At 38.9% G+C, this 22,795-nt stretch overlaps 1 protein-coding gene across 1 annotated transcript in view; it reads right to left on the reverse strand.

Annotated features, from left to right (window-relative positions):
- The window catches only part of ADGRV1 (adhesion G protein-coupled receptor V1), a 544,806-nt gene that overhangs the window by 87,071 nt on the left and 434,940 nt on the right, over positions 1–22,795 (reverse strand). The window contains 1 exon segment of the mRNA XM_033179148.1: positions 8,178–8,335. Within this exon segment, the coding sequence (XP_033035039.1) occupies positions 8,178–8,335 (158 nt within the window).

The raw sequence follows: 22,795 nt of genomic DNA on the forward strand, positions 1-22,795 counted from the left end.
GTGAATCAACCTGCGATTCTAATCCTACGATTTAACAGCTTTGTAAATGTGAAAGTGTTTCTAAGCCTCTCATTTCCTTGATTTTCTTGTCTGACTAGAGGAAATCATACCTGCTTCATAGGCTTCATGTAAAAATTGAGATAAAATGTTTGATAGCAAACTAGGTTGACTATAGTTAACAACATGTACTGTATATTTCAAAACAGCTAGAAGAGATAACTTGAAATGTTCCCAACACATTGAAATGATAAATATTCAAGGCGATGGACATCCCAAGTACCCTGACATGATCATTACACATTCTATGTGTGTCACAGAATATCACATGTACCCCATAAATATGTACAGATATTATGTACATATGTATATATTAAATTGAGATAATATACGTGAAATTATTTTATTTTATTTTATTTTATTTTGAGACGGAGTCTTGCTCTGTTGCCCAGGCTGGAGTGCAGTGGCGTGATCTTGGCTCACTGCAAGCTCTGCCTCCCAGGTTCACGCCATTCTCCTGCCTCAGCCTCCCGAGTAACTGGGACTACAGGAGTCCGACACCGCGCCCGGCTAGTTTTTTGTATTTTTTAGTAGAGACGGGGTTTCACCGTGTTAGCCAGTATGGTCTCGATCTCCTGACCTCGTGATCTGCCCGTTTCGGCCTCCCAAAGTGCTGGGATTACAGGCTTGAGCCACTGCGCCCAGCCGGCTACGTGAAATTCTTAACACAGTGCCTGATGAATGGTGAATGGTGAATCTTAATGGGTGGCAGTGATGATGATGACAACAACCATGATGTGGATCACCAAAGACCTGCCACTTACATGCAGTGCCAGCCCTTTACTCTTTCTCTCACCCCCATCCCATATCCATGCTCTATGCCCTCTGTCCACCTAGAAAAAAGATGTCAATTAAACATAATAGTTTAATACTGAAATAGCCTGAGTGGGGGATTACCTTTGTCCTCATCCATGTCCAATTGAGACTGGTAAAAGGCAATTCACTAAAGTAAGAAATCCAGGAAACCTGAATTCTAGAAAGGTCCAGGTCTGCCACAAGTGGTCAGTCCCTTTTCTTTTTGGCGACACGTGTAAATCAGGGGTGTTTCAACAGAAATTTAAGCCTTCTCTCCACAGTATGATTTTCCTTTTTACTTTTCATGTCGATATGTAAAGCCTTAGGAAACTGCTGATGTTATTGTTCTAGGAGTTTTTCATGAGCAATATCAAATCCCAAGTGTTTTCAGAAACAATAATGAAGAAAACTAACGCTGAATGACTACACATCATCTTCTAGGCAGAGAGATTTCCGATATGAATCTTTGAGGAATGAGGTCAAAAACCTAAGCAGAGAATGGGCATCCATATGTATATGTTTTTAATATGTGGGATTTCCCCCACCACTATTGGCAAAATGTGGGAACAGTGAACTGTGTTTCACAAAGATTTTTTCAAGATTGAGTGGGAGTGTCTGTTCATGGTCAAGCAAGAAGCTAGGGTTTTCCTTAGGCCCCAAGGCATTGGTTTTTTAAAATGTTATTTTCAGAAATGGAACTGGGAGTAGACTTCAAACAGGCGTCTAACTGCCAAGGACATGTGAAACCTGTTATGTTGGTCATTCGGGATCCTATTCAAGTACGTACTGTTACTGGGTAAGATCACTTTTACTTTACTTTAGCAGAAGCCCCAATTCTGCTTTAGGAAAAAAAAATCATATCATGTTTTTCCATTTTTATTTATAAACCCTAAAGGTTTCTGCAAGCAGTAACATTTAAAAGGACAATGACATACTTACAAGTTTGATGTGAGAATAATGAGGATATTGAAACACCAGAATGTTTCAGCTATTGATTGCTTCATAATAAGCTGGCACCAAACTTGGTGACTTAAAATAATGTACTATTTCTCCCAATTCTGCAATCTGGGATAGGCAGATTTTCAACTCTGTGTGGTGTCCATTGGGGATGGAACCTACAAGAAGTCTTCTTCACTCACATGTCCATTTCCGGAATCAGAGCTGGTTTGCCTGACACAACTGGAGGCTGGCTGAACCTGCCTTTGCACATGTCTGCTCCACATGGCCAGCTTGGGGTTTCTACCACCATGGTGGTCTCTTGGTAATTGAACTTAGTTGGTGGCTGGCTTCCAAGAGGAAGGAATCCAAAACTGCCATTCATCTTAAAGTCTAGGCCCATTATGAGAAAGCAAAACTTCCATCACATTACATTGGTCTAAGCAAGCCCAAAGCCAGCCCATATGTAAAAGGATGAGAAGTAGTCTCCATCCTTTGATGTGAGGAGTAGCACCTACATAAAAGGAGAAAAGTAACTGATGGCAGCCATCTTTGGAGACTGCAACACAGTTTATTTACCAGGAGCCCTTTCCTTTCCCTCTTTTTCCTTTGGATTTCATTTCTTTTGAACTCTATTTGAAATTTTTAAAATGACAAGAGTAAAAAAGGCATTCAACTTTAGGATGTAAGGCATGAGCATTTACAATATTCACTATAAAAAGTTTTCAATAATTTTTATAATAAAAAATATTGATTTATATTACTGTTGTTGTTCACTCTAAGGTTGAAGAAATGGAAGCATTCATCCTCAAATAAGGCTTCCATGTAAGAGATGTGGCCATTACAGTACCAGGAGATTCTAAATACCTCAGGTTCACATTACATGACTAGCTGGATCAAGCCACGTTTCCGTTTTCATATATCATATTGAAACCTATGTGTGGGATTTTTAGAAGGAAGGGATTTGTAATCATCTACTTCCTTTCTTGATTGAAATGAATTTTCCTCTCCTGATCTATGAATCATTCCTCATATAAGAACTGGATCATGAATCAGAAAGGAGTCAGTAAATTCTAATGAGCCTAAAAAGAGAGACAAGCTTATCATTGCCAGAGATCAAAACCAAGCCCAAAAATTACAGGCTTTGTTTAAAATGCTGTTTGAGACACTGAAATTTAGTTCAGGGACATGCCTTTATCAAAACTCATTCTCACTACACATCCACACACCGAAGGGAGAAGGAGGCAAGTGATTCTCATTAGGAGTCACTGACCTTCAACAATTTGGTCCATGGCAGTCAATGGGCCACAAAAAGCCAAGTTGTCCTGTCCCAGGCCATGCTCAGGGAGGGAAGGGGTTGATGGTGGGCATCTATAGCACTGAGTGTATTCCATTTATGAGGTGCTTATTCGTTGTTCTCCCCATTCCTTTGGGTTTCACTGAGTTTATCTGAACTCTGTTTGAAATGAAGGGATGTTGGGAACAAAAAAGTCACTCAAAATACACGGTGTAAGGGATGGTTACTTGTATTCATTACAACCAGTGAACAAATGTGATGCAAAGTTGCTCCTGTGGTCAGACACATTTAATCCACAAAGAGAGTGATTAGCTTGAAGCTCAGTTCTACAGAAATCATGGAAGATTCTGAGCCCAGCAAGACGTCCTGCGTCTACCTGCTTCTGGGCCCCAGAAGATATCAGGTCTATGGTTTTGGCCTATTCTACGGGTACATTTGGTGTTTCTGCTTGATTTCTGTTCTATAGAGATGCTCGTGGTATTTTTAACATTCTTTTGTTATATATTATTCTTTGGCTATTCTGTATATAGAGTAAGGCAGAGGGCAAAACGTGAATTTATAGTACCATCTTAACTGGATATTTAACAGGTTAGCACAAGAGAATTTTAGCAAAAAGATTCACAGAGAGTGTCAACTGCTCTGTGGTAGAGTAAACAGAAGAAATGCCTCATGTAAATGATAAGTTGATGGGTGCAGCAAACCAACATGGCACATGTATATCTATGTAACAAACCTGCATGTTGTGCACATCTACCCTAGAACTGAAAGTATAATTAAAAAAAAAGAAAAGAATTATCTGGAAAAGAAAAAAAGAAATTTTGAATTTGAGTTAAGTGGAGCATATTCAAGTACAGGTGAGTTATAGTACGTTGAAAATAAAAACACAAAAGATCAGGTTGGGAGCAAAGCTGAACATGAGTTTTGGGAATTATAGAGTTTTGGAATTGGGAATTGAATTGAATTGGGAATTATAGAGAATTTGGGATTAATAACTTTAAAAAATATTTCTTATAAAAATAGTCCTAATAATAATAACTTTTGAGGAATATTTACAAATAGATCAGAGAATTAAATCATTTAATTTCTACTTTGATAATATTACAGTTTCTCTCCTTCTTAATGCTATCTTTAGCTTGGGTATCCATTTTTACAATTATAGAATTTTGTGGTACATTGATGATTATTAATTTATTCATTTAATTAATAAATATTAATTATGCTCCTGCTATCCACTGAGCACTCTGCAAGGCCCTGGGGATACAGAGATGAATACTAAATGGTTCCTGCCCTCAAGGAATTAATAATTTTTTTTAGGAAATTCACCAACCACACACACCAAAACAAATGACTGCTCCATTCTAAGATAAGGGCTACAATGACTAAAGGGACAAGTACTTTAAAGGCATAGAGAAGGGAATGAGTAATTCTTATTTGGTGTGATTCTGTAAAGAGGCAATTCCTAAAGCTTCACAGAAGAGGGAGAATACTGAAAGTTTCTAGAATTTCTGTAAAGAAGTAGAGGGATGTCTAGGAGAATTAACTTGTGATTGTCAAGCATATCACTGTTGCTTAGATTCTGAAGTTATTTTGGAAAGCTTTGTAGAGCTAATAAAGAATATGGGAGGCTGATAAGCCCCTTGCACTGGTCTCTCACTCATCTACATTTTCCCATATCACTTATTGAGCACATGGGTTTTACCAACTAATGGGGAGGAGCTCAAAGTACAGATTTCTTTACATGAGCAAAGATGGCAATGTCAGGCAAATTTAGGAAAAAGTAAATAGATTGGCATGTCAGAATGCAGGATAATAGTAACTAATTTGGGAATGGAAACATGGTCCCGGGTTGGACTGTGGAAACTCTTGTAAGCTAAAGGGACTGGACTTTTTTTGGGGACAATGAGAGAAACCTTGACTGAAATGCTGGAGAATGAGGAAATCCACTTTATATTTTTAAAATGTAGACATCTGAGATAATGAAATGGAGAATAAAAAGAGTAGAACCAGAGATATTAATCAGAAAACTGTAGCAAAAGTCCAAGTATAATGACTATTAGAATGAATTGCCATGGGAATTAGAAATATTATACTTTTTTATTTGTAATACAACAATAGGGCAATGCTTCTATTCACATTTTATTGTAAGAGAGGGTTCCCTTGTTAAGATACAACTGTGCTGGAACTTTTGCCTTATATTCAATGCTTGAGGGCTATCTTTTTCCGATAATCAGGGTACTGTTTTATCTACTATATCAGTAATGAAGCATATTCAAGAGGTGCATGGGGTGATTTAGGCATTCAAAGAATTAACTCACTATGTTAGGCCCCTATCCTATGTTAGCATTATTGAAAACATGCAAGCATTGGCACTTTTACATTATATATAAAACAACAAATCTTGTCACTTAGAGGAAAAAACAAATGACCATTCTCCCCCAAAAAGAATGTACATTTTAATAAGATGAATCCCAAGTTGATTAAAAGCATAGCTTCTGACATGGGACCTAATTAAACTAAAGAGCTCCTGTACAGCAAAAGAAACTATCAACAGAGTAAATAGGCAACCTACAGAATGGGAGAACATTTTTGCAAACTATGCATCTCACAATGGTCTAATATTCAGAATCTTTGAGGAACCTAAACAAATTAACAGGCAAACCCAAATAAGACCATTAAAAAGTGGGCAAAATACATGAACAGACACTTTTCAAAAGAAGACATATGTGCCATGAAGAAGTCAACAAGCACATGAAAATGCTCAACATTGCTAATCATTAGAGAAATGCAAATCAAAACCACAATGAGATACCACTTCACACCAGTCAGAATGGCTATCATGAAAAAGTTAAAAAATAATAGATGCTGGCAAGGCTGTAGAGAAAAGGGAATGCTTATACATTGCTGGTAGGAATGTAAATTAGTTCAGTCATTGTGAAATGCAGCTTGGCTATTTCTCAAAGAACTCAAAGCAGAATTACTACTCGACCCGGCAATCCCATTATTGGGCATGTACCCAAAGGAATAGAAATTGTTCTACCATGAAGACACATGCACACATGTTAATCACAGCACTATTCACAATAGCAAAGACATGAAATCAACCTAAATACCCATCAGTGGCAGACTGGATAAAGATAATGTACACATACACCATGGAAAACTATGCAGCCATAAAAAGCTGAGATCATCTCCTTTGCAGCAACACAGATGGAGCTGGAGGCTGTTATCCTAAGTGAACTAACAGAGGAACAGAAAACCAAATACCACATGTTCTCACTTATAAGTGGGAGTAAATATTGAGTACATATAGACACAAAGATGGGAATAAGAGACACTGGGGCCTACTTGAGGGTAGAGGGAAAGAGGAGGGTGAGGACTGAAAAATTACCTATTGGATATTATGCTTATTACCTGGGTGGTGAAATAATCTGTACATCAAACCCCCATGAGGTGACATGCAATTTATCTACACAATAAATATGCACATGTACCCCTCAACCTAAAATAAATGTAAAAAGAAAGAAGTTAAATTTTTAAAAAAAGGAATTAAAAAAAGAGTATTAAAACTGAAAAAAACAAGCATAGCTTCTAGATAAATTCTGTGTCCCATGAAAAAGTAGAATTTATACATTGAGTATTTTTTATTACAGGAGTCAAAATTAATCATAACCTTAAACAATATTCCTCGGCTGGGCATGGTGGCTCATGCCTGTAATCCTAGCACTTTGGGAAGCCGAAGCAGGTGGATCGCCTGACCTCAGGAGTTCAAGACCAGTCTGGGCATTGTGGTGAAACCCCATCTCTACTGAAAATACAAAAGTTAGCCAGGCGTGGTGGCACATGCCTGTAGTCCCAGCTACTCAGGTGGCTGAGGAAGCAGCATTGCTTGAATCTTATAGGCAGAGGCTGCCATGAGCCAAGATCGTGCCACTGCACTCCAGTCTGGGTGACAGAGTGAGACCCTGTCTTAGAAAAAAAAATAAAAAATAAAAAAAAATTCTGCCAACACAAGGATTGCACGCTAAATGAGAAAGAATAGAAAAGAGCTGGCGAGATACTGCTATCCTACAAACTATCCCACAAAGTAATACAAATGAGTGTCTTTTCTTTATACTACAAGGAAAATCCTTTTGCATATTAACTGATCAAGTTCAGGAACTAGAACTGCATTACATTAGAGTGACACCCTGTAGCTACTGAGCCCCTAATAATGTATTAGACACTAGTCTAGAGACATCATATATGCTGCTTGCTTAAACTTTGACAAACACTTAAAATGTGAAGAATTCCTCTAAGACTGTCATTCATTTGACTTTAGACTTGTAAAACTTTAGAGAAAAGGAGACTTCTCTTCCTCACTGGCCCAAGAGGGATCCTCTACTCCCAGTTCTTAAGCTGCTCCCTCATATCCCAGTCACTCACATAACATTTTACAGAGCATTTTCTGTATGCAGGTGTGTGCCTATCGCTTCTAGCTAAGAAAATTCCTGAGGGCCTCTAATCTAAAAACTATAATTAAAAGAATCAGATCATAAAAACCTCTGTTAGGTATGATTCAAAGGGAAAATATGAGCTGCAGTGAAAGCCAATTTGAACTAGAAAGACTTGCATTCTGAAGTAACCAGACATGTGTAGCCACTTATGTAGCTGTCTGATTACATGTTTTTAAACATCTGTCAGCACAACCAGAGCTCCGCATGCACACTCATGAGCACTGTGGATGTTTGTTCGACTGTGCAGAAGTCTCAAAATCGGAGAGGAATGAACAGATTTCACAGGGAGAACACAAGTTATTATTGTTTCACTTAAGGAAGGCTTGGGAAGTGGCTCCCAAGGCTGTGACTCATTTACTTGGCTATCAATATCTTAAGGACAAAATTGGAACGAGCAATAAAACCTACAGAGCCCTGGAGAAAGAGAGACATCAGAGGTACCAAGAAGCAGGAGAAACTGGAGAGCTATAGCTTAACTTGTGGCTTCAGAGCTGAAAGCTGAGCTGAATTTCCCTCTTTTGATAAAAAAAAATGCAGTGACATTTTCCCACCATTAAAGCGTTTCAATCTCCAAAGTACAAATATAGTTCCTTTCAAACCTGCAGCATTTGTCCTTCCTCTGAAGACATCGTCATATGCTTTCCACTGTGGCTTCACCTGGTAGGCATGGATGAACACCACGAACACCACCACAAGGCACATCAAAGGAACAAGAGCTGCAGTGAACAAAGCAGCATAGACGTTTGGAATAAAACACCTGGAAGAGAAATGAGAAGAGGTAACTCAGTCTCAGTGCAGATATTTCTAAATTCAGAATGTATCACATCACTACTTTATACTAGCTCTTTGTATCTGGATGCTGGCAACATCAGATTTTCGGTTTGCCAAACTTAAGTTTTGTTTGAGTACAACATCCGATTAAATCTAGCCCACTGCTTCACACAGTAGGTTCCCTGGAACATTTGCCTCGTGTAAAGTTCAGAAAGCTGCAAAAAAAGGTTATGGCCAAATAAATTTGAGAGATGCACACTATGTACATCTCACAGAAGTTAAGGGTACATATCTGTTCATTTTTAAAAAGCCACAGAAAGTCATGGAGTCAAGAGATCTGGGCTCTGAAATCAGGCTATTGAATCCAGCACCACATCTTAAAAAAAAAAAAAAAAAAGAGTCACTTTAGATACATTTTTTAACTTCTCTGAACTCTCATCTTTAAAATAAGATTACAGGCGGGGTACAATGGCTCATCCCTGCAATCCCAGCACTTTGGGAGGCTGAGGCTGGCAGATCCCCTGAGATCAAGAGTTTGAGACTAGCCTGGCCAACATGGTGAAACCCTGTCTCTACTAAAAATAAAAAAAAATTAGCTGGGCGTGGTGGCAGGTGCCTGTAGTCCCAGCTACTTGGGAGGTTGAGGAAGGAGAATTGCTTGAACCTGGGAGGCGGAGGTGAGGTTGCAGTGATCCAAGATCATGCCACTGCCCTCCAGCCTGGGTGACAGAGTGAGACTCCATCTAAAAAAATAATAATAAAATAAAAATAAATAAATAAATAAGGATTATAATAGTATTCGCAACAAAAATTAGTTGTCAAGATTAACTGAAATAATTCACATAAAGCATTTAGTAAATTTTGTTTAACCCATCATTTGTAGACTTTAACGAAAATTAAACCCTTCTCCTTTTTCACACACACATGCACACACAGATACACAGACATATGGTCATGCTATAGGACTAATGTGCCCTGGAACACACTTTGGGAATCACTAATCTAGTCACGCCCAGCTTATGTTTCAAATTAGTTGGTGGATTCCAGGGAGAGTTCCAGGTTCCTTTCTATTTCCTTTCTCTATTTAACCTCAAAAGAAGAATGCCATCAGGATTTATGGCCATGGGGCTGATGACAAAGTCACTGTGTCCTGTCAATGACTGATCATGTCAGAGGGACTTCTCTTGACCTCTCTGGCCCCTCAGGGTAAAAGGTCACATAGGCCATTGCTGCTCCTGCATAGGAGGAGGCCAAGCCACCTGCTCTCTCTCCTCCACCCCCTCTCCCTTCTCTCCCTTTCTGCTCTTTCCTTCCTTCCCTCTCTCTCCATTTGGAGTTTTCTTCCTGGGAGGAGTTTTCTTCCTAACAGAGGAAATAAAGGATGAGGGATCATGTCACAATTAGGGAGCTAATAACAAAGCATGGGTTTGCCTTGCTTTTCCAGCCCAGCATCCCTTGGGAACCATAAGAGAGAAAGTATTGCTTAAAGGCAAATCTGAGGATTCCCAGGGCTCCACTCTTGTCATCTCCACAATCTTGTTTTTTGAGTGACTGACAGTTTTCTTATTCCTAAACTATACATTTCCCCAAGAGCCATCTATTCTCTCTTGAAAATGAAGATAATTTTTCCATTTAGAAGCTACACTGCACAATTATATTTATTATTACCAGAGTTTAGACAGGACAACGGGGTCCAAGGCAAACTTAGATTATTTATTTATTTATTTTGGTAACACTGAAATTATCAGCAAAATGGTTTTAGAGATATAAGTAGAAATTTTTACTTATGGAACATAACATCCACTTGTGCTTTGCATAAAATCTTGCATGAAAATCTCAAAATGGAGGAATGTTAAACAGGTTCTCAATATCTAAAACTGCTTCTGAAGTATTCTTGTAAGGGATATACCTCCAAGTTACAAGACTATACTTTTAATTACAAGAAACCGTAATAGTAAGAAGTGTCTCTTTTAAAGTATTTTCCCCACTTTCTCTATTTTTCAAAAATATAATATCTATAAACCTAGATTATAATACAGCCATAAATACTAGACTTTGAAGAAAACTCAGGGGAAAACACACATAGCCTGTTTAGAAGGAATCCAAAATATAAGTAAGCAGGGAAACACTCATTCTTCTGATTTGGGAAAACAGTGCTTTAATTTTTTTTAAATAATTTCAACTTTCATTTTAGATTCTGGGAGTCCATGTGCAAGTTTGTTACATGAGTATATTTCATGATGCTAAAGTTTGGGATATGAATGACCCCATCACAGTCACACTCATTGTGAAATGACACAGGTCAGGGAAATGCAAATCAAAACCACAATGAAACACCATTTCATACCTTTCAGAATGGTCATTATTAAAAAGTCACAGGTCATTTCGCAGTGAGCGAAATATCCAAGTTAGTTTTGTAATCCTTGCCCCACTCCATCCCTTCCCCGTCTATCAATTTCCAGTGACTGTTGTTGCCACCTTTATGTCCAAGAGTACCCAATGCTTAGCTTCCACTTATAAGTGAAAACACGTGGTATTTGGTTTTTTGTTCCTGTGTTAATTTGCCTAGAATAATGGCCTCCAGCTCCATCCACGCTGTTGCAAAGGACACGATTTCCCGTTTTTTGTTATGGCTACATAGTATTCTATGGTTTATATGTACCACATTTTCTTTATCCAACCCACCATTGCTGGGCACCTGGATTGATTTCATGTCTTTGCTATTGTGAATAGTGCTATGATGAACATACAAGTACATGTGTCTTTTTTGATAAACGATTCATTTTCATTTGGATACATGTCCAGTAATGGGATTGCTGGGACAAATAGTTACGTTCTAAGTTCTTTGAGAAATCTTCAAACTGCTTTCGATATGGTCTGAACTAATTTATATTCACACCAATAGTGTACATGCATTCACTTTTCTCCACCACCTTGCCAATATCTCTTGTTTTTTGACTTTTTAATAATGACCATTCTGACAGGTATGAAATGGTGTTTCATTGTGGTTTTGATTTGCATTTCCCTGATGATTGATGACGTTGAGCATTTTATCATATGTTTGTTGGCTGCTTGTAATTCTTTTGAGAAGTATCTGTTCATGTTTTTTGTCTACATTTTAGTGGAGTTGTTCTTTGCTTGTTCAATTGTATAAGTTCCTCATACATTGTGGATATTAGACCTTTGTCAGATGCATGGTTTGTGAATATTTTCTCCCATTTTGTAAGTTGTCTGTTTACTCTGTTGATACTTGTCAATTTTTGTTTTTGTTGCAATTGCTTTTGGGGTCATAGTCATGAAATCTCCATGGACATTGTGCCAGGGCCTATGTCCAGAATGATATTTCCTAGGTTTTCTTTGGGGAGTTTTATAGTTTTAGGTTATACAGTTAAGTCTTTAATCCAACCCGAGTTAATTTTTGTATATGGCGTAAGGAAGGGGTCCAATTTCAATCTTTTCCATATGGCTAGCCAGTTATCCCAGCACCATTTATTGAATAGAGAGTTCTTTCCTTGTCCTTTGTTCTTGTCAGCTTTGCAGAAGATCAGATGTTTGTAGGTGTGTGGCCTTATTTTTCCGTTTTCTAACTTATTCCATTGGTCTATGTGTCTGTTTTTGTATCAGTACCATGCTGTTTTGGTTACTATAGACTTTTAGTGTAGTTTAAAGCCAGGTAATGTGATGCCTCTAGCTTTGTTCTTTTTGCTTAGGATTTCTTTGGCTATTCAGGCTATTTTTGTGTTTCGTATGAATTTCAGAATAGCTTTTTTCTAATTCTATGAAAAATGATGTTGGTAGTTTGATAGGAATAACATTGAATCTGTAGATTGCTTTGGGTAGTATGGCCATTTGAACAATATTGATTCTTCTAATCCACAAGCTGGAATACTTTTCCATTTGTTTGGGTCATGTATTATTTCTTTCAGCAGTGTTTTGTAGTTCTCCTTGTAGAGATGTTTCATGTCCTTGGCCAGATGTATTCCTAGGTATTTTATTTTCTTGTGTGTGTGAGTGCCTCAATTTTATATTAAAAAGAAATATATTATTAAAGGCCTAAGATACTATTTCTTTTTTGTTTGTTTTTTGAGATGGAGTCTCACTCTGTCACCCAGGCTGGAGGGCAGTGGTGCAATCTTGGCTCACTGTAAGCTCTGCCTCCCAGGTTCACACTATTGTCCTGCCTCAACTTCCTGAGTAGCTGGGACTACAGGCGCCCACCACCATGCCCAGCATTTTTTTTTTTTTTTTAAGTACAGATGGAGTTTCACCGTGTTAGCCAGGATGGTCTCGATCTCCTGACCTTGTGATCCACCTGCCTTGGCCTCCCAAAGTGCTGGGATTACAGGCATGAGGCACCGTACCCGGCCACTCAGATACTATTTCTAATTAACATAATCTGCTTAATGTATTTCTCATGTAAACAAGGCATATTTCAAGAGATATTTTTATACATACTGTGTATCTGCAAAGGGATATAAAAATGATAAATTTCTTGGCTTTTAGAATTTTGATAGCATGAAGCCTGAATCATTAGCTGAACACTCATCTGTATGCAATAAGACCTAATTCTTCCACATGAAGGACACATGATTAAATAAAAGGGGCAAACACTAATGGTCTTAATATTGAACATACTACTGCACTAAAAATAGTGGCCATGTTGGTTACTCATTCTTATGTATATTGGTTTCAAAAGGTCACCTATTTTTTTCATGTGAATTATGGATTCCATTGACAGCAAGTAGCCTAAAGATGCTTATACAAATTCAGATACTGATGAAGAATCACACACAGGTTTCACTGCCTTATTTGTGTCTTGAAAAATGTCATCATAATTCAATTTGGGATAGCAAAATAGGGAAAATTACTGACTCAATTATTGAGTTGCTCTAGGAATATAAAGATTTTGTACAGAGTGCTGTAAGAACAGACTTTGAAAGGTGACCTCCAGCTGATGACACATTATTTTAATTAAAAAATTAAACAAGCAACGTGAAACTTTGGGAGGTTGGAAGTAACCAGACATGTCCACTGCTCCACTCAGGAAGAGAAGGGAACTCTCTAAGTGCTAATCTTAATTTCCTTTGTGGCCAGGCGCAGTGGCTAATGTGTGTAATCCCAGCACTTTGGGAGGCCGAGGTGGGCGGATCACCTCAGGTCGGGAGTTCAAGACCAGCCTGACCAACATGGAGAAACCCCTTCTCTACTAAAAATACAAAATTAGCTGGGTGTGGTGGCGCATGCCTGTAATCCCAGCTACTTGGAAGGCTAAGGCAAGAGAATCACTTGAACGCGGGAGGCAGCGGTTGTGGTGAGCTGAGATCATGCCATTGCACTCCAGCCTGGGCAACAAGAGCGAGACTCTGTCTCAATAAATAAATAAATAAATAAATAAATAAATAAATAAATAAAGTCTCCTTTGCAGTTCTCCCTGCTTATAGGACGACTTGACATCGATGGCTCATCCTTTCAGAAAAGGGGCAGGAAAATGACCCAATCCTGAAGCCATCCCCTTTTCTCCTTTTATTCAGAGCTCCACAAGTCACGACTTCTCAGAAGTACTAGGCCCCTGAGAGTACCTACTCCATGTTTATCCTCCACTTGGTCAATGTCGGACCAGAATGTTAAGGAGGAGGGCTTGCTCCCATAGCATGCCTGTTCTCATTGGCAGCTCCTCTTACCTTCTCTACTTAGAGCATTGCAGAACCGCAGGGCCAATCCCCTTACTCACTGTTGTCCAGTCGGGACTCCGTCCCAGTCTCCTTCAAACAAAAACTGCCTGCCTTGTGTGCTACCTCCTAGGGATCAGGGAGTCAGACAGCGTTATGAAACACTTAACATTTGCAAAGGAGGCAGGGATACCAGGGTAATCCATGGTGCAGATAACAAATGGGCTCCTACTCCCTGATGGTCCATGGAGAGGAGCTGGGACCAGCTATGATTCCACATCCCCAAATCATGTCTCAGATACTTAACACCTTCTTGTTTTAAATTATCTTTTAACTCTTCTGTTAAAGCTCATAGGCATTATTCTGATTTTCTGAACAATACTGTCTGAATAAAATTTCTATTGGTGTACAATAAAATTTCTCCCAAATACTTAAAAATGTTCAAGATAAATGAACTATATTCTACCCTTGAAAGAAAAAAAAAAGTAGCCTTGCCAACCAGAATTTCCTCCAGTTCACCCAAATTAGAGGTACAGTATATTCAGGTAGTTAGTTTGAGGATTAAAGCACATGAAAGTGATGAGGGGTGATAGGAAACTGTGAATATCATGTTAGAATAGCTTTTGAAATAAGGCTGGGAATGAATTATTAGAAAAACTGAAAGTAACATAAGAAATCAGGAGGAAGAAGGCAATGCCTGCACCAGGGCTGTGGAAGTAGCTGATTAACATGCAGCCATTGCTTCAAGAACACATCTGGCAGATATGAGAAGAGAACATGAGGCCGGGCGCGGTGGCTCAAGCCTGTAATCCCAGCACTTTGGGAGGCCGAGACGGGTGGATCACGAGGTCAGGAGATCGAGACCATCCTGGCTAACACGGTGAAACCCTGTCTCTACTAAAAAAATACAAAAAATTAGCCGGGCGAGATGGCGGGCGCCTGTAGTCCCAGCTACTCGGGAGGCTGAGGCAGGAGAATGGCGTAAACCCGGGAGGCGGAGCTTGCAGTGAGCCGAGATCGCGCCACTGCACTCCAGCCTGGGTGACAGAGCGAGACTCCGTCTCAAAAAAAAAAAAAAAAAAAAAAAAGAGAAGAGAACATGAGACAAAGGCCATGTAGATTTGCTTCCTTAAAAAAGGTGAGGAGAATGTGTTCTCTGTAATTACAGCTCAACCACCTTCAAAGAACTTCAGGAATCTTTCTCACTTTAGGTGTCAAATAGTCTTTTGGGGTCTTACAACCACATAACTATTACTGTTCCTTTTAAAACTTTCATGGATAGATTTTCTTGTTAGAACCTACAGACAATTCTAATTCACTTCAAAGTCTTGTCAGGACTTCATCTTTTTCTCTATATTTAGCCAGATGAAACAAGTAGATGCTGTTTCATTACCTTCAGTTTTTCCTCTTCTGAGTCTACCCTCGGAGTATTCATAATGCTTTTACTCACTTTCTAAGTTAGTAAGATTATTATCTCTCCTCGGTAATGCTTTATACTTACTGAAACATTTTCACTCGCGTTACCCAACTTGATTTAAAAAAAAAATTCATGTGGGCGGCATGGAGTATTTCAATTTCTTTATTCCTGTCTGAAATCTTTGTAAGAAGGAACTCAGAGGCACAGGGATCTAGGAGAGACATGAACTCCACTTACAACCACTGAAAATACTGGAATGGATGCTGGGAACTCCCTGTGCGTGAGATTGTGATTTGAGTCTATTTAAATTATATTTTAAAGAACAAGTTGACCCTGGCAAACTGGAAAATCTGAAGAAATCCAGGCAGCTGGACAGCCAGGTTATATCTGGGTTACACAGGTAATGAAAAGGACTCACGTAATGAAAGGACAATAAATGTGTCCAAGGTCTTCTTTGTGAGTACTTCTAAGACAAGGATAATAGTCATGATTCCCAGGCTCAGGTGCAGCCTCCCTCAGAGGTCTCCTGAGTATTTTGTCAATGATAACCTCTACATTAAAAGACACATTTGTCACTTCAACTACCTTTTTCTTCTCTACATGGAAATTTATAGTGATGACCTACTTTATCTGGGGAGTACATGGGATGGTCTAGCAATCAAGAATTGTTCACCATTTATCACCAACTGGTTTCTAATTTGTTTAGAGAGTACAGTATATCTGCTTATTGATTTTATCAGTTGAAGATACAGATGTTATTCTATAGATGCTTATCCTTTGTAAAGTCTAAGACACTATTTATGATTTCAATATTCCTTTCCTTGTATACTCAATTTACGTTCTTTCCAAAGATAATGCTCTTATTTGACATACATTTTTATTCACCTGCGAATTTATGCATGCATGTATTGTGTGTGTATGTATGTATTTCCTGGTCAATCCAAAATGGTTGGAGAGACTTAGAGAAATACTTTAAGTGCATTATTTTTTTTAAAAGGAATAAATTTATGAAAACATCAGAGAAAAGGAGAAATACAGTTTGGGTTTAAACAATTGTAAGGTAGGAAAACATTTCTCTTTCTGTCTTTCTGTTGTAGAGCATATAGCAGTTGTTTTCATATCCAGGGGAATCAACTAAATCCTAAAATGCATTTTTGTTTAAGTTTATACTTTGAATAACATTAAGCTTAAACTGCAGATAATCTCTACAAAGGGAAATGGAACATTAAGAAAGCATATGCACTTAGAGAGAGAGAGGGAAACAGTTTTTCCTAAACTGAACTGGCTGGATAATTAAGACTAATTATTACTGCTGCCACTACTACTACTGCTAGTAATCATTTACCGTGTGCAGGGTATGAAACCCAATCCTCACATGCATTATCCCACTGAAACATAACTAGAAACCATTATTGTTATGTATATATGGGGAAAATAACGCCTAAATGATAAAACGTCAAATTGCTAGGACCATACACAGGCTCACCGCCCTTCAGTGTACCTCTACAATTTGAAAATTATTTCCACAATTCCAGTATAGACATATTCAAGTTAGTGGTAAATATGCCAGTGTTCTTTTGAGGACAGGGACTATAACATTTTCTTTATATTTCTCCCAGAGCTTTGCACAATCAGATCCTTAAGAAATGCTTATTGATTTAACTGGTTCTTAGCAGTCTTTGAAAACCTCTCACTTAAAAATATGGCATAGAAAATCCTGTATTTCAAGTGTCCTCAGCTCAGTCATAATCCAATCAACATTGAAATATCAATCACACACCAGCTACAGTGCTGGGCATGGAAGGGCATATAAAGATGCCTAAGGCATGGTCCCTCCTGTCAGGGAGAATGTATTTACAACAATGCACAACACTTCTGAATCTAGTCTTCTACTGGAAGTTGTGTTGTTCTTCCATCAGCATCACCACCATCAGCTCCCCCATGGAGCTCCTGAATCTCATCTGCAGTTTCACAAGTTCCCCAGGTGTTTCCTATGCGTATTAATCCTGTTTAGAAAAAAAAGTGCACTTCACTGCCGGCCTCATTTAATTTTACATAAACATGTTCTTTGAGGCTGAAGCAAATTTGACTGATTTTCAATGTGAAAAGAAAACATGAAAACTGTTCTTGGAGTTATTTCTAAACAGAACTAACATCAGAATCGTCTGAATCATCAGAATCTTCTATTTTGGAAAAATCTGACTCATCAAATGAATCTTCTGCCAACAACTGTTCCAAAATGATGTTAACATCATGCGTAGGAATGCTACATTTTCTAGGATTTGACAACTTAAACGATAGGGAATTACTATATATTGTAAATGAAAATACCATTACTAAAAATAGAATGCTATAAATAGAATTATGTCTTTTGTTTCTAAAATCCATATACTAGACAGACATGAAAATAATAAAAGCGAGATATTTTGTGGCAAAGTTATCTTGGGGTAAATGCTGTAGCCACAAGCGCCGCTGCTGGGCACTCTTGGAGCAAACAGGAAAACGGTTTAAAGTTTGAGAAAAACAGTTGGTGCAGTGGCTCATGCCTGTAATCTCAGCACTTTGGGAGGCCGAGGTGGGCAGATTGTTTGAGCTCAGGAGTTCAAAACCAGCCTGAGCAACATGGAGAAACCCCATCTCTACAAAATACAAAAATTAGCCGGGTGCGGTGGCATCATGCCTGTGGTCCCAATTTCTTGGAGGGTGAAGTGGGAGAATCGCTTGAGCCCAGGAGGTGGAGGTTGCAGTGAGCCAAGATAGTGCCACTGCACTCCAGCCTGGGTAACAGAGTGAAACTCTGTCTCAAAAAAAAAAAAAAAAAAAAGTTTGAGAAACAGTCTTCTAGCACACTCTTTAGACATAAAGTAGCTTAACCTAATTAACTAGCTAATTGTTACATCTCTTTGGTAGGGAGCCAAGGGGCTATGGAACTCCAAAAAGAATCAGAGATTTCACAGCACAGGGTGGTCACAACAGCCTGAAGAACCAGTGAGAAAGAAAAAGAGCTGAAAGCAAAAGGGATAGAAAAGCAGAGATCTGTGATATTTACAAGCCTGGGCTCTTCAGATGCAATGTTCAGAAGCAATCTGAATGTCGCAGAAAAGGAGAGCTAGCATTAAAGTGACAGAGGATACAGCAGATCTGCAGACCGGCCAAACGAGATGGGAAGGAAAGTGCTGGGGTGCAGTGGATGTAGTAGGATGTTAATATTCAGTTCTGCTGCATCTAAACAGCTGTTGAAGGAATAAGGTTTCTGTGTGAGTGCAACAGACATGTTCCACAGTGACCTATGCTGCTCAAAGTTTCTGGAAAGGGGGATCCCTGTGCTACATCCTTCTCCCCCACTCCCCCAGCCACAGATGACTAGCTCTGAGATGAACACCTGCCTCAGAGACAACCATTCTTGCTTGCCCCTGACTTATAATTTGGTGACTCTGCTCTAAAAGCTGAGCTGAGCCAATCTGTCTTTTGCCCTTGAGAATCTGACAGGGAGAGTTGCACATTACTGGTGGGCACTAGAGCTGATGTCAGGGCAAATGGCCATATTGGAGCAAATACACAAATCTTCAGAAGAAGTTAACAGAGAAAGGGGAAGAGGAAGCAAGAGAAAAGGGGAGAGAAGAAGAGGGTTCCGATGCAAGTAACAACACAGAAGTGAGAGACTCTGTGGTCCCTAAAAGAAGAAGAATGTGGCTCTGGTTTCTGGCATGCTAGTTCTAGGTCTCCTGAGGTCCAGCTGTACCTCATTTCCCGCTATTGAATATTCACGTGAATGCCTGTGGTATACTTCTATATCCCCACCTCTCTTCGACTTGAAATAAGTTTTGTGGATTTACATGCAACTACAATGACCACAGTTAAAACATAGCTAGTGAGCAAGTGATAGAGAGAAAAAGGGAGTGAACACACAACTGCTCTTTCTTTTTTTTTTCTTTTTTTTTTTTGAGACGGAGTCTCGCTCTGTCGCCCAGGCTGGAGTGCAGTGGCCGGATCTCAGCTCACTGCAAGCTCCGCCTCCCGGGTTTAAGCCATTCTCCTGCCTCAGCCTCCCGAGTAGCTGGGACTACAGGCGCCCGCCAACTCGCCCGGCTAGTTTTTTCTATTTTTTAGTAGAGACGGGGTTTCGCCGTGTTAGCCAGGATGGTCTCGATCTCCTGACCTCGCGATCCACCCGTCTCGGCCTCCCAAAGTGCTGGGATTACAGGCTTGAGCCACCGCGCCCGGCCACAACTGCTCTTTCAACAACATTGCTCTTGAAGATGCATAGGATCACTACCATGTCTACCTGTTTTAGAGCACACTCCACACCACGGTGACAGCTGCTAACTCTACGTATTGACAAATGCCTCAAAAAAATGCCAAAGGACCAAGGAACAAGAATTGGGCTCATTTTTCATTTTTAAGTACTTAAAATGTACTCATATGCTTATATTGCTTGAAAAGATGAAGAAAAAACAGACCTATTACAGCAATATTAATTTCATCTAATTTGAAAGGAGCAGATATTTGATTTCATTTAATATTAAACTAAGATTTTGAAGTAGTCAGATACACTGCCTACATTAAAATACCACCTTATATTGTAAATAATTAGCTCTTGGTGAATAAGGAAGAATTGCCCACATCCCTGGTTCATTAAGGAGTTAAATATATTTACATATAATTCCAAGGGCAAATAATGGACTCCAAGTATTAGTAGGTTAAAGATAGTTGATGAACAACAGTCCAAAAGTCAATACACTTTTTTTTTTTTTTCTTTTCCCAAGAAACTGAAGTCTGAGCAGCCTGTTCCCTAAGTAACTCGATAAAACTGCTGAAATAAATCCATTGGACACTGCTTGCCAACTTCCTTCCAGGTAGGTTCCAGTGAATCAAGCCCCATCAGCATTTCATCAGAATAAGGGCAGGCTGACTTGTTATTTTTTGTATGTATGAATGCTCTATGTTCTCTCATAAAACAAAATTGTTTGGTACTGGAAAATGTCATTGTCCTAGAGTATTCAAGGTGTCCTGTTATTACCTCTTGCTCCAAAAAGAGGGCAAAAGGTACCCGGAAAGAAAAGGCCAGTTACCTAATGATTTTCTAGAAAAGGGAGAGTTTCTAGCCTTTCAGAGCCTGCATTTTGGATGGGTCTATGCCCAAGGAGTGTCACACTTGGCCACTATTGATGATGCAGATGTCTCACTGGCAAAAAAAATCCTCACAGCAATGGTTTGATTCCTCAAAAGGGCAAACATCATTTTGTAGAAGGATAATTCAACTTTTAATTATTCACCACATTTTACAGAATAGTAGCCACATTACATTGACCTGGAAATTAGCCCCATATGTGGCTTTATGTGATAGTTACAAATGCTCCAAGAAAAAACTTCTAGAGCATTCCATGCAGGGGTGAACATTCAGTCATGCCCATATGTACCATCTTTAGTCACATTAACATTTGCAGCACATTGCAATAACTGGTGATCCTAAATGATAACTTAAAATCATTAAGAAATCATCGGTTAAAGTTAGTCGTACTCTGTTTAAAATACACTACACATTTCTTTGCACTATTATTAAAATTGTAATCATAAAATTCTGGAAATAGTAAGATAATTTTCAATTATTAAGAAAACAGTCACCAGGTGTGGTGGCTCATGCTTGTAACCTCAGCACTTCAGCAGGCTGAGGTTGGGGGATTGCTTGAGGCTAGGAGTTTGAAAACAGCCTTGGCAACATGATGAAACCTCATCCTTATTAAAAATAAAAAAAAAATACACACACACACACACACACACACACCACACACACACACACACATACATATATAAAATTGCCAGGCATGGTGGAGTATGCCTGTAGTTCCAACTACTTGGGAGGCTAAGGCAGGAGGATGGCTGGAGCCTGGGAGACACGCTGCAGTGAGCCATGATCATGCCACCGCACTCCAGCCTGGGCGACAGATGTCTCAAAAAACCAACCAAACAAACAAGCAAAAGAACCAAAACTACCGTCCCACCCCCAAGCAACAAACAAATAAACAACAAGTAAACAGGGACAGTGTGAGTAGATGAGGTTATATGTCCATCATTTTAAGGTTATTATCTTAAGTTGTAGATTAGTTATGTCTCAAATCCAATACTCAGCTCTGTTGCAGAGCCCATTTCAATCCTGGTATCCTAATTTTTTTTTTGAATAAATACGTAAGGATGTTGGTGTTTGCTGTGTAACAGTTAGTACATAAAAGTGTACTAAGATATCTAAACCCTAAATATGCTCATATTGGATTGTTGCTAGTCTATGGTGTTACTATTAATTAGTATTTATTTATCATTTTTATGTGTCCTGCAATGTTACAGTTAAAACTGGAAACTTAAGAAATGTAAAAGGCCAATATGCAAGGGATATTCAATAATGTTAAAAAGAAATATGGGCCAAAAAATCTGGAGTAAACTTGAGATAGAGATTATGAATTAATTTCAGAAGAGGAAAGTAAAACTAAAAGTAAAGGAAATACATGCTAAAATTTTATCCACTTTATGGGGAATTCCCAATATTGAGGGGGAAATGACACATTTCACTTTCCCTGAAACTTTCCCAGAAGCTTTGAAGTGGTAAGAATTAGATCATACATATGTAGAGGCAACATTTTAAAAGTCCCAATTTGAACTGCCCTAAGCTAGACAGACAGATGTCAAGAGAGCTCCTTTATGACTTTCGTAAAGAAGCTTCTCAAAAGAAAATGATCTTGCTGTTGAGGGTATAATGTAGGGGGAAGGACAGAGTGAGGAGAAGCCTTTTACTGATGGGTTAGAATAATTCTGCTCACAAAAAAATACTGATAATAATGAAGGCTCTGAGGCCAGATATTTGGAACGATCCCAGGTACACCCCTTATTGACTTTGCAACTACGTAACTTCTCCACATACTCAGTATGTAGCTTCTCCACACCTCAGTTTTCCAAAAAATAAAATGGGGAAAACAATGGCATCTACCTTACAAGAGTACCGTGAGAACCAAATGATTGAATACATGTAAAGATCTTGGATCAGAGGCTGGCATGCTGTAGGTACTCAATAAAAGATAACTAGGATCACTGTCATCTATTGCTAAGCCCAAATCCTCTTATGTATACAATATACAAGATTTAATTTGCATTAAAAAAGAGAAGATATCAAATAGTACAGAGGAAAGTGTGAACATTCATCACATTTCTTTATGTGTCAGAGAAAAGTGCTGTGCAGTATGAGTTTAGTGAAAGAAAACAACCTCTCAGTTGGGGTGATCAGGGTAGACTGTGGAAGAGGTAGGTGAAACCAGCTCTTTCTCTCCCGAGTTCCTTACCAATCAGCAGGTGTTTAAGGTGACTTAAGGTG

The sequence above is a fragment of the Trachypithecus francoisi genome, unplaced genomic scaffold (genome assembly GCF_009764315.1).
Source record: "Trachypithecus francoisi isolate TF-2019V2 unplaced genomic scaffold, Tfra_2.0 Lachesis_group2, whole genome shotgun sequence".
In the NCBI taxonomy this organism is placed as follows: domain Eukaryota; kingdom Metazoa; phylum Chordata; class Mammalia; order Primates; family Cercopithecidae; genus Trachypithecus; species Trachypithecus francoisi.